The sequence below is a fragment of the Mus caroli genome, unplaced genomic scaffold (assembly GCF_900094665.2).
Source record: "Mus caroli unplaced genomic scaffold, CAROLI_EIJ_v1.1 scaffold_17921_1, whole genome shotgun sequence".
In the NCBI taxonomy this organism is placed as follows: Eukaryota; Metazoa; Chordata; class Mammalia; order Rodentia; family Muridae; genus Mus; species Mus caroli.
In genome coordinates this window covers 10008-21660 of record NW_018390400.1, presented here as the reverse complement: position 1 = coordinate 21660, position 11653 = coordinate 10008, and the positions used below count along the sequence as shown (strand labels likewise).

At 49.4% G+C, this 11653-nt stretch overlaps 1 protein-coding gene and 1 pseudogene across 3 annotated transcripts; both read left to right on the top strand.

The window, feature by feature from the left end:
• Window positions 1–4478: 4478 nt before the first annotated feature.
• LOC110288635 (H-2 class I histocompatibility antigen, K-D alpha chain-like) lies at window positions 4479–8396 on the top strand. 3 transcript variants are annotated; one of them, XM_029473867.1, is made up of 7 exons: window positions 4480–4594; window positions 4798–5064; window positions 5244–5519; window positions 6724–6999; window positions 7127–7246; window positions 7828–7871; window positions 8011–8396. In XM_029473867.1, the coding sequence occupies exons 1-7, from the start codon at window positions 4522–4524 to the stop codon at window positions 8041–8043; spliced, it is 1089 nt and encodes a 362-aa protein (XP_029329727.1). In that variant the 5' UTR covers window positions 4480–4521; the 3' UTR covers window positions 8044–8396. The 3 variants fall into 3 exon arrangements, with proteins under 3 accessions (XP_021010591.1, XP_029329727.1, XP_021010592.1); XM_021154932.2 differs by having other exon boundaries at window positions 4479–4594; window positions 7828–8396; XM_021154933.2 differs by lacking the exon at window positions 7828–7871 and having other exon boundaries at window positions 4482–4594.
• A 2251-nt stretch (window positions 8397–10647) lies between these two features.
• LOC110288634 overlaps window positions 10648–11653 on the top strand; it is a 3437-nt pseudogene continuing 2431 nt past the window's right edge.

Genomic DNA, 11653 nt, shown 5'->3' with positions numbered 1-11653 from the left:
CTCTGTCATCTCTCACCAACACAGGGGTAAGCGCAGGGCAGTGGGGAGGGAGAGGAACTAAATCACATCTATTACATTACCCTGTTCTCAGCATTCTGCATGTAACTGTTACTCATCTCTTACTGCAGTTGATGAACCAACCTTTTCATAGGAGCGTGTACACAGTAACACACAGAGGCAGACAGGGTTACAGCTGTGCAGGGTTCAGACTCAGGCTACCAGAGGATTCTTTTCCCAGCAGAGAAGGGGACAACTGTCTAGAAGCAGTGTGTGGTAGCACACATGCTTGTTCATACGTGGACTCAAGATTTAAATATGTTAGACTGGAACAGCAAGGGGACCACTTGGGAATGGGCAGCAGGAGAGGCAGGACAGGGAGATTAGAGAAAGTGAAATGACCAGAGGGCCATGATTTACATGTGTGTATGTGCCACAATCTAACTGAGCATAGAGGTGTGTGCCACTGACCCCAGATCTGCATAGGGGGATCCAGAATGTTAGGGGTTTAAACACAGCCTCTGCTACATAGTGAGTCTGAAGGCTGCCTGAGGTCATGTGACCCCATCGCAATCAAAGGGACTACAGAGGATGCCTGAACCTGGAGCTGTGGGAGCTGGCATCTTTGTCATGCTCTCTGTGTGGTTGGGAAGATGCTGGAGCACATGAAGACAGTGTGGGCAGAGAAAGAGCACTGTGCTGCTGATGCACAGATCACCATCATGGCCTTAAGGTGCCACACACCTGCTTGTGTTCTTAGACTTGATGCTGATCTCCCTGCTGCTGCTGCTGATAGGTGCTGGGCATTTTGTGTGACTTCAGTGATGATCTACATTCAGCTTTCCACAGGGACTGTTGGGAGACACAGCATCCCAGGAAGGAGATCATGAGCCTTCAGGGTCTCAAACAGGATAGCATCCCATCACTTGCTAAGGACACCTGCTGAGCAAGGATACTGAAGCCAGACAGAACATCCAAACAGGAAACAGGTTAGGCCATTAAGGTCCTGTCTTTAATGACTTGGCTCTGAAACATCCCAAGTCCCTGAGTAATTTTTATAATTAGATTTAGAATCAAATATTCACACAAAGGCCACATACACATAAATGGAATTAAAGTTAAAGTGCACCAGTACACAATTCATCTGAAATATTTCTGTTGTTTAGTTTTAGAAGCAGACTTCTGTAAGTCTGTAAATTTCTCAGACAAGAACAAAGTGTTATTAGTCATAGAATATAGCCTCCCCTTGACATTGTGATTTGTCAGGAATTGGATTGCACCCCATTCCTGTCAACCAGGTGACACTCCTGTTATTGCCCCAGCTTATTTACATGTTAATTTGCATGTCAGGGTCTCATTAGCTCAACAACTGTTCACTGTCAGTGATGAGGTTTATCTGGCCTTTACAAAGTATCTTCAAGGGGCTGAAAAGATGGCCCGCAGGTAAGAACATTTGCTGTTCCTCCAGAGAGTGATGGTTGTGACTCAGCACCCTGTCTCCTTGTGGATGGGAGAAGGAGATCCGCCTGTAACTCCAATGTACCTCTGACATCATCTCCTGGTTTCCTTGGACACTGGACACTCACAGGCTTGTCTGTCTAGGCCTGTGGCTGAAGGCACCAGAAATCACCAAACCAAACCCTAAGGGATAATGAAAGAAATCAAAGCCAGTGTCATCTGTCACACATGGAGAAGTAAGATCTGGGGCACTTTGCTGAAATTTTCAATACCAGGAAGCCCATTTTAAAAACACATAATCCAGTTATTATAATTATTAGCTATATGCCTAGATTGGGCAGACCCCTTGTTACTTGCAGTTCCTCCTGGCCACTAGGTTCTAGTCCATTATGGCTTCCTCCTCCTCTTCAGTCTTCTCTCCTGCCCCTCTCATCCTTTTCTATTTCCCTACCTGCCCCCACTCTCAAACCTCCAGCCCCACCTTTCCCCTCCACTGCCCAACCACAGGCACGAGCCTTTACTGACCAGTTAAAATGGGGAGCAGGATCACTTGAGATCACCTGAGTACATGATGATCAGCAGCAGGACAGCCCACAGCTGGACACTAAGCTTGTTTCCTGCAGACCCTGTGTGATTTGTCTGTTCATCTCTCAGGAGCACATCCACAGCTGAGATAAGACCTAACAGAGATGCTTCTCTCTCCTGTAACTCCGGTACCGATTCCTGAACCTCGACAATCTTATATTTTACATCTTGTGTTCTGGAACACAGGGAACTCAGGGAAGAAAGAAGCATGGGGGTTTCGCCACCCAGACTCGGAGGAAGTTGGGATGTGTGGACCTGAGGAGTGGTGACCAGCCACATGGCAGAACTTAGAATAGTATAAATGGGATAACTGAATTATGAGATAGGTGGGAACTGGCATAGCATAAAGCGTAGGCATTCATAAATAAATGTAAGTCTGCCGTCATTATTCAGAGTAAGGGAGGACAAGCAGGAATCTCCGACAGATAACAGGAGCAGGAGCAAGCAGACACAGAGCAAGCCTTTCCTTCTTCCAGGTCTTCATGTCGGCTTCCAGCAGAAGGCGTGGCCCAGATCAGAAAGGGGGAGGGACTCCAGCTCAAATAGTCTGGATTACAAAGGGGGAGGGGCTCCTGCTCAAATATTCTGGATTACAGGTGTGTCTTCCTACCTCACAGAAAAGGATCAGAAATTGATCTTCCCACTTCAAATTAAGCAAAAACGCCTCACAGATGGTGTCCTCCATTTTGGGGTTTTAGTTAACCCCACATGTCGCTGACATCAAAGAAACAACACCATGGGTCCCTGTCCGAGTTCTGGAACTGCTCTGTTTGGGGCTTTGCAGCTCCTTTTAGCACCCATGGCTCTGCCTCCTGCCTCCCCTCTTAGAGGGAGTTTTCTTCCCACGGGTGGAGAAGCACGTAATGTTCTTCGGGATGTAAGTTTGATGAGAGCAGGGCGGCCTGAGACCTGAGAGCCCTGGAGAAGTGCAGACAGGAAGGAGGCCCTGGGGCAGCTCAGCAGCCTGGATCCCCTTTACCCTCAGTTCTGTGGGCTCAGACGCTGTTATCTTTTGTTTCTTCCACCAGGGAGCGCTGTTGCCCAAGAATATGATGCTTCTCTTCCATAGTCAACAGGTGAGACCCTGGAGGGACTCATGGAAACAGGTACCTCTGAATCCTGGAGAGGCTGAAGGGTGGCTGGAGTCACCTGTGTCACCAACATTTATTGCTGTTGTTTAAAATGGGACTGTGAATGAATCTGCACTAATGTCTGCTCTAATTTTCCAGTTAAGTTATCTGTGGCTCAGATTTGAAGAGATCAGGTAAAAAAAAATCCACAGAATCAAAAATGTATGAATTTAAAATTTCCCCACATTACTGATCAGGGATGAGCCCTCACATCACCAATGTGTGCTCTCTGGCATGAGAATCATCTTTTTTCCAGTGTCCAACCTGCACTGTCCTGAGGAACTCTGGGGCCAACTTGGTTATCAGATCCAATGTCCCACACAACGCGGCATTCATGTCCCTTATCTCATCGGCTCAAAGTGGGAGTGAAGGTCAGAGAGAGAGAGTGAGAGGGTCACAGATTACATAACTTCTATGATATTATCATCATTATTCTGTGGTATAGTTGGTGACAGTTCCTCTCTACTGTGAGTTAGTCACTAAAGCAACTGCACCATGGAGGTGCAGACACAAGGAAGTGCAGTGAAGACAGGGATCAGAGCCCTGCTGTCTGTGGTCTGCACATGGTCCCTTACCAGTGGACAAGGGGGGTCTACTGTGCTGAGAGAATGACCCACGTGAACAATCTCAGGACTCAGAATGAAGATACTTGTAAAAACAAAGCCACTTGGAACCACAGACATTTTGTGTGCAAAACAAGAGGAGTCTGAGTCTAGGAGGCTGAGAATGTCTGAGGGAAGAGGCAAAGTCTCCTCTTTACAAATGAGGGTCCTGCAGTGACTACTGGCAGTGTGACCTGCCCTCTGCAGGTGAACAGGGCCTGGTCTTTGTGGGGTCCCTGTGGGGCTTGCAGGCCAGCGCCTCTGCTTTAAGGAGAAGCCTCTCTCCATGGCATCCCCAAGCACTTGTACTGCCATTGTGTCCCCGGAAGTGGCTTTTCTTTCAGAAGACTCCAGGGTGTGACTTCTGAAGCAAAGAAGGAAGAGGAAGGGTGGAGGAGGAGACACAGAGAGTATGGCCTGCGGGTCTCTCTGGTGCCCAGACAGCTTCTGGGTCAGAACTCGGTGACATCATGACAAACAGCTCTCTGTCCCCAGCACAGGGTTCAGGAAAATCTTAGTCTCCAGGCGGTGAGGTCAGGGGTGGGGAAACCCAGGGCTGGGGATTCCCCATCTCCCCAGTTTCACTTCTGCTCCTAACCTGGGTCAGTTCCTTCTGCCCAGACACTGATGACCTGATGACAGCTCTCACCCCCATTGGCTGGCGCGATCCCAGGTAACCAATCAGCGTCGCTACGGCCCTGCTTATAAAATCCACACAGCCCGCGGGACTCAGAGGCACCGGATCCCAGATGTGGGCTATGGCACCGTGCACGCTGCTCCTGCTGCTGGCAGCCACCCTGACTCTGACCCAGACCCGCGCTGGTGAGTGCGGGGTCGGGAGGGAAATGGCCTCGGAGGGGAAGGGCGGGGGCGACACCGGGGAAGCCGCGTCCCTGCGTGGCTCTCCGGACCCACCGCTCCTTCTCCACCAGCGTCCCGAGCCCCGCGTCCCGCTCCCCTCTCCGCCCGCTCACCCGCCCGGGGTCTTGCGAGGATGTTGGAGTCTCACTCCGCGCCTCCTCTAGGCTCACACTCGCTGCGGTATTTCTACACCGCCATGTCCCGGCCCAACTTCGAGAAGCCCCGATTCATCTCTGTCGGCTACGTGGACGACACGCAGTTCCAGCGCTTCGACAGCGCCGCGAAGAATGCAAGGGCGGAGTCGTGCGCGCCGTGGATGGTGGAGAAGTTGGAGTATTGGGAGGAGCAGACAAAGAGCGCCAAAACCAACAAGCAGTGGTTCCGAGGGAGCCTGAGGACCGCGCTGACCTACTACAACCAGAGTGCAGGCGGTGAGTTACCCCGGGTCGGAGGTCACGACCCCGCCACGTTCTGACACGGGTATACAGAGACGTCCAGGGTCCCAAGTCTGAGGTTCCAGAGCAGACCCAACCCGGGACTGGTTTCCTTTTCCGTTTGGAGAAGTCAGAGGGCGGAGCGAGTGAATGATGCTGACCGCGGGGTCCCGCAGGCTCTCACACCTTCCAGCAGATGTACGGCTGTGACGTGGGGTCGGATGGGCGCCTCCTCCGCGGTTACTGGCAGCTTGCCTACGACGGCCGCGATTACATCGCCCTGAACGAAGACCTGAAAACGTGGACTGCTGCTGACAGGGCTGCGCGGAACACCCAAAGCAAGTGGGAGCAAGAAGGTGCTGCAGAGTATTATGAGGACTTTCTGAAAGGCGCATGCGTGGAGAGGCTCCGCGGATACCTGCAGAAGGGGAAGGAGATGCTGCTGCGCACAGGTGCAGGGGCCCTCGGGCTGGGGCTCAGTCCTGGAATCTTGGAATTGCTTTTTCTTTTTTTCTATTTCTTCTTTCTTCCTTTTTTCTTTACTTTTTTTTTTTTTGAGTGCATTATTTTGTTTCTAGTCAGTTTTTGTCTGCACTGGAGTGAGCCTGTTTCTCCATGCCCTTGTATTATCATTTGTATCAGTCTCCACAGGTGGCAGGGAAGGCTGCTAACCTGGATAATTAGACAAGTTAAATCAGGGTTCTAATTAAAGGAGAGATTCCTGTGAACTTAGACTGTTTCCTGTCAGAACTAAACATCCAGAAGCCTCCTGCTCTTCCTCTACCACCACAAGTTACAGTGCTCTCCCCCCTCCACCACCACCCCGCCCCAGTGAATCAAGACATGGACTCTGAGAGACAGGGTCTTCTGCAATCCAGGGCTGGAGTGAGAGGGAAGATCCACACACCCTGTGAACTTGCAGAATTCCTAGTGAGTGGGGCACTGGGGTCCACAGCACACTCCTGGGGACCTGTGTAACACACTTGTATCTTGTCCCCAAGAGGCAGGAACTGGGAGTCATTTTCTCTGGCTGAGGGTCAGAGGTTCACCACATTTCTGCTACACAACTTGTGATAGCTGCTCACTTGGACTGACAGTTAATATTGGTCAACAAGATGACCACAGTGGTTGAGTCTCTATGGTAACACCCTTCCAGTAGCACATGGCCCTAATTTCTAATTTAGCTATGAACTCAAACACATATTAAATTATTTAGTTTCTGCCTGGCAGTGGTGGCACACGCCTGTAATCCCAGCACTTGGGAGGCAGAAGCAGGTGGATTTTTGAGTTCAAGGCCAGCCTGGTCTAGAGAGTGAGTTCCAGAGACAGCCAGGACTATACAGAGAAATCCTGTCTTGAAAAAAAAAAATTAGTTTCCATTCCATCTTCCATTCTGTGACTACCTCTCTCATGCTATAGAACATCACATAAGGATGACCATGGTGACCCACTGGCTCATGTGGATTCCCTCTTAGCTTCTGAGTCCCCAGAAAAATTCTGTACTGAGGGGACCAGCTCGAACAATTGGTCACTAGTGCAATGACAGTGGAAGTATCAAACAGAGACATAGTTCAGTGTCATCAATGATTTAACTGACTCTTGATTAGATTTCAGTTTGTCTTCTTAATTGTGGGATTTCTTAAATCTTCCACACAGATCCCCCAAAGGCACATGTAACCCATCACCCCAGATCTAAAGGTGAAGTCACCCTGAGGTGCTGGGCCCTGGGCTTCTACCCTGCTGACATCACCCTGACCTGGCAGTTGAATGGGGAGGAGCTGACCCAGGACATGGAGTTTGTGGAGACCAGGCCTGCAGGGGATGGAACCTTCCAGAAGTGGGCATCTGTGGTGGTGCCTCTTGGGAAGGAGCAGAATTACACATGCCATGTGTACCATGAGGGGCTGCCTGAGCCCCTCACCCTGAGATGGGGTAAGGAGGGTGTGGGTGCAGAGCTGCGGTCAGGGAAAGCTGGAGCCTTCTGCAGACCCTGAGCTGGTCAAGGCTGAGAGCTGGGGTCATGACCCTCACCTTCATTTCCTGTACCTGTCCTTCCCAGAGCCTCCTCCATCCACCAAGACTAACACGGTAATCATTGCTGTTGTGGTTGTTGTGGTTGGAGCTGTGGCCATCCTTGGAGCTGTGGTGGTTTTTGTGCTGAAGAGGAGGAGAAACACAGGTAGGAAAGGACAGGGTCTGAGTTCTCTCTCAGTCTCCTTTAGAAGTGTGCTCTAGGGCTGGCGAGATGGCTCAGTGGGTAAGAGCACTGACTGCTCTTCCGAAGGTCCTGAGTTCAAATCCCATCAACCACACAGCAACTTACAACCATCTGTAATGAGATCTGGCACCCTCTTCTGGTACATCTGAAGACAGTTACAGTGTACTTATGTATAATAGTAAATAGATCTTTAAAAAAAGAAGAAGAAGAAGAAGTGTGCTCTATTCATTAATGGGAAACCCATCTACACCCAACATTGCTACCTTCTCCAACTGGGTCCTCTGTCAGTTCTGGGAACTTCCAAGATCTTCCTTGAACTCTCACAGCTTTCCTTCTCACAGGTGGACAAGGAGGGGACTATGCTCCAGCTCCAGCTTAGTGTGGGGGACAGGGTTGTCATGTGGACATTGCAGTGAAGCTGGAGATGTTGCGGAGCTCTGGGAACCCATAGTAACTCTTCCAGAGAAATCTTCCAGGGCCTCAGTTGTTCCAATATGAATACATATATGTACATATGCATATACATTTTTTACCCTTGGCAGGGACAGCTCCTAGAGCTCTGATGTATCTCTCCCAGATGGTAAAGGTGACACTCTGGGGCCTGATTGGGGAGGGGCAATGTGAATATGATTGGGTTTCAGGGACTCCCAGAATCCCCTCTGAGTGAGCTGTGGGTTGTTGGAATGTTGACTTCACAGTGATGGTTTATGACCCTCATTCTCTAGGGTGAAGACAGCTGCCTGGTGTGGACTGAGTGACAGACGATGTGTTCATGTCTCTCCTGTGACATACAGAGGCCTCAGTTCTCTTTAGACAACAGTGTCTGATGTTCCCTGTGAGCCTATGGACTCAATGTGAGGAACTGTGGAGCCCAGCCTGCCCTGCACACCAGGACCCTGTCCCTGCACTGCCCTGTGTTCCCTTCCACAGCCAACCTTCCTGCTCCCGCCAAACACTGGGTACATCTACATCCTGTCAGCTCCATGCTGCCCCGAGCTCCAGCTCCTCACTTCCACACGAAGAGTATGTGACCTTGATTGTTATCATCTTGAGCTGAGGGTTGATTGCTTGTTAATTTAATGGTTGAGAATACTTAGCATTTTTGTCTTTTTTTTTTTTTTTAAATAAATGGCAGATGGAGAACCTTTCAGGAACTGTGTCACTGAGCTGTGTGTATCTGTTGGGAGAGCATTAGGCTGTGAGAACTGAGTGTGAACAGGACTGTGCACAGGTGGTCTCAGTTATTTATTTTCTTTAATGGATTCACTGTGTGAATCCGGGCTCTACTCTCTCCATCACTATGAAGCACATACCGAGAGTCTGTGATCTCAAGGACACAGCAAAGGCCTGAGCCTTGTCCTCTCCCCAGGATTGTGAGCCCCAAGGGCTAAAGATCAGAACTCATCTGGGGATCCTTTAAAGTGCTGTGTGCACAAGATAGGTCATGTTACATTTCCTTCCATTGTAGCTTCTAATGATGCAGTCATGAATCTGCCCTGGGTGCTCCCTGTACCCCTGCTACTGTGATGATTTCTGCTTCTCCTTCTTCCCAGTGTCTTTTACAGTGATCTCAGGGGTCTTATGTGATTTCCTGTTGATCTTTCAGGAGTGCATCCACAGCTAAGATAAGAACCTGTTGGCTTAGATTTTTCAAAACCGATTTTTCATAAGGGTTCTTACATGCTTTGTTTGTTTGTTTATTTGTTTGTTTGTTTGAGCAAGGGTTTCTCTGTGTAGTCCTGGCTGTCCTGGAACTCACTCTGTAGACCAGGCTGGTCTTGAACTCAGAAATTCGCCTGCCTCTGTCTCCCAAGTGCCGGGATTAAAGGTGTGCGCCACCACTGCCCGGCTGTTCTTACATGCGTTATCCTCCCTTCTCATCCACTAACCACCAGAGGTAATGCAAGAGAAAGGATATTAGGATATGGGGGAAGTTGATCTGTTTAGAAACAATTTGTTGGAGCAAATCTCATTTGTGTTGTCAGGATATCAGCAGTTTGGTTCACAAAAATCAGCAAAGTCTGGTCAATTCAGAAGAAGCTGGGAAGCTCAGCTGTTTGCTGTTTAGAAGTAGTTCCTTGGGGTGATTTCAGACTCCCGTTGTCAGGATACCAGCAGTCCAGTTCAATAGTGTCAGGATTGCAAACATGAATCAGGAGGGGTGGCATGATCCAACAGAAACAGTCCGATTCAACAAGAGTCAGCAGGAGGGACCAGGGCCAGCAGGGATGCCAGAACTTCTCTGTCCTGCCCCTCTCAACAAAGTGAAGATCAGCCAAAGGAAGACACAAGACCAATGAAGCATTGTAAAGCCGGCTATGCAAGCCCACCATTACTGTCCCTTGAGTCCTATTATACTCCCTACAAACATCGTGTGTCCTCCCATGGGTCTAGCCTCCCATGGGTGTTGCCTCAGCAAAATTCCCCATGAGTCTGTATCAGCCGATGTATCCAGAAACTTCCACTTCCCTCTGCCAATCACCCCAAGTCTGCAGAAGCAGCAAGAAGCTGCCAGAACATCACCAGAAATTTTTTGGTGCATTTATCTCTATGGAGTCACCAATAAACAATGGTAAGTGTAACATTATTATCTTTTTAATCCTATTTTAAATGATGGGTTTTAAATGCTTTAACCTCCCTTTTAACCCAACACCCAGAGGTAGTGGAAAAGAGAGGATGAGAGGGGGAAGTGGACCTGTTTAGAAAGGTTCTTTGAGGAACTCCTGTCAGTGTTGGCTGGAAACCGGCAGTTCAGTTCACAGAGTAACAGCAGCTGCTCCATTCACTCAGGGTTCACGGATACATCAGCAGTCCAGTGTGGACTGGACTTGGGAATCGGCTGGGGTGGCCCTACCTGGTGAGACTGCCAGGCTTCAGCCTTGGGCCTCGTCAGCAGGAGGGACCTGGAGGAATGTCAGGAGAAGTTTTCAGAGCGTCATACAGCTAGCTGTACCAGCAAGCCAAGCTCAGCCCAAGTCACTGTCAGTTGAGTCCTAGTTATGTTCTCCAATCATCATGTGTCCTCCATGTGTCTTGCCTCAGCACTTGCACCTGTCTCAGCTGGCATCACTCTGCCAACCACCCTGAGTCTGCTAAAGCAACAAGAAACTAACACACCACCCAAACATTTTTGGTGGCTTGCTCTCCATAGAGTCCTGACACATGCAGCTCAACTACGCAGTATAAGAGAGACCAATACATGTGTGTTGTTAGAGAAAAATCCTTCAAGAGGCGAAGCAGCGGAGGCTCCTGTCAGGGGCGGCAGGTCCGGAGCGGCCAGAGCTCAGGTCCGGAGCGGCCAGAGCTGCGCGTCTCTGGGCAGCAGCCCGAGTCCCTGCAGAGCCAGAGCGCTGCGTGGCGCGCCCCACCTGCGGCCTCACCATGGTGCTGTTGGCAGCAGCAGTCTGCACGAATGCGGGAAATGTCATTGTTTCTCGACAGTTCGTGGAGATGACCCGAACTCGGACTGAAGGCTTATTAGCAGCTTTCCCAAAACTCACGAACACTGGAAAACAACATACTTTTGTTGAAACAGAGAGTGTAAGATATGTGTACCAACCTATGGAGAAACTGTACATGGTATTGATCACTACAAAGAACAGCAATATCTTAGAAGATTTGGAGACTTTAAGGCTCTTCTCAAGGGTGAGCCCTGAATATTGCCAAGCCTTAGAGGAAAATGAAATATCTGAGCACTGTTTTGATTTGATTTTTGCTTTTGATGAAATTGTTGCCCTGGGATACCGGGAGAATGTTAACCTGGAACAGATCAGAACCTTCACAGAAATGGACTCTCACGAGGAGAAAGTATTCCGAGCAGTCAGAGAGACTCAAGAACGTGAAGCTAAGGCTGAGATGCGGTGTAAAGCAAAGGAATTACAACAGGCCTGAAGAGATGCAGAGAGAGGGGGGAAAAAGCACCAGGATTTGGCGGATTTGGTAGTTCTGCAGTGTCTGGAGGCAGCACAGCAGCCATGATCACAGAGACTATCATTGAAACTGATAAACCAAAAGTGGCGCCTGCACCAGCCAGACCTTCAGGCCCCAGCAAGGCTTTGAAACTTGGAGCTAAAGGAAAGGAAGTAGATAACTTTGTGGACAAATTGAAATCTGAAGGTGAAACTATTATGTCTTCTAATATGGGAAAACGTACCTCAGAAGCAACCAGAGTGCATGCTCCACCTATTAATATGGAAAGTGTGCACATGAAGATTGAAGAGAAGATCTCACTAACCAGTGGGAGAGATGGAGGATTACAGAATATGGAGTTGCATGGCATGATCATGCTTAGGATCTCAGATGACAAATTTGGCCGGATTCGTCTTCATGTAGAAAATGAAGATAAGAAAAGGGTGCAGCCGTCTCCAC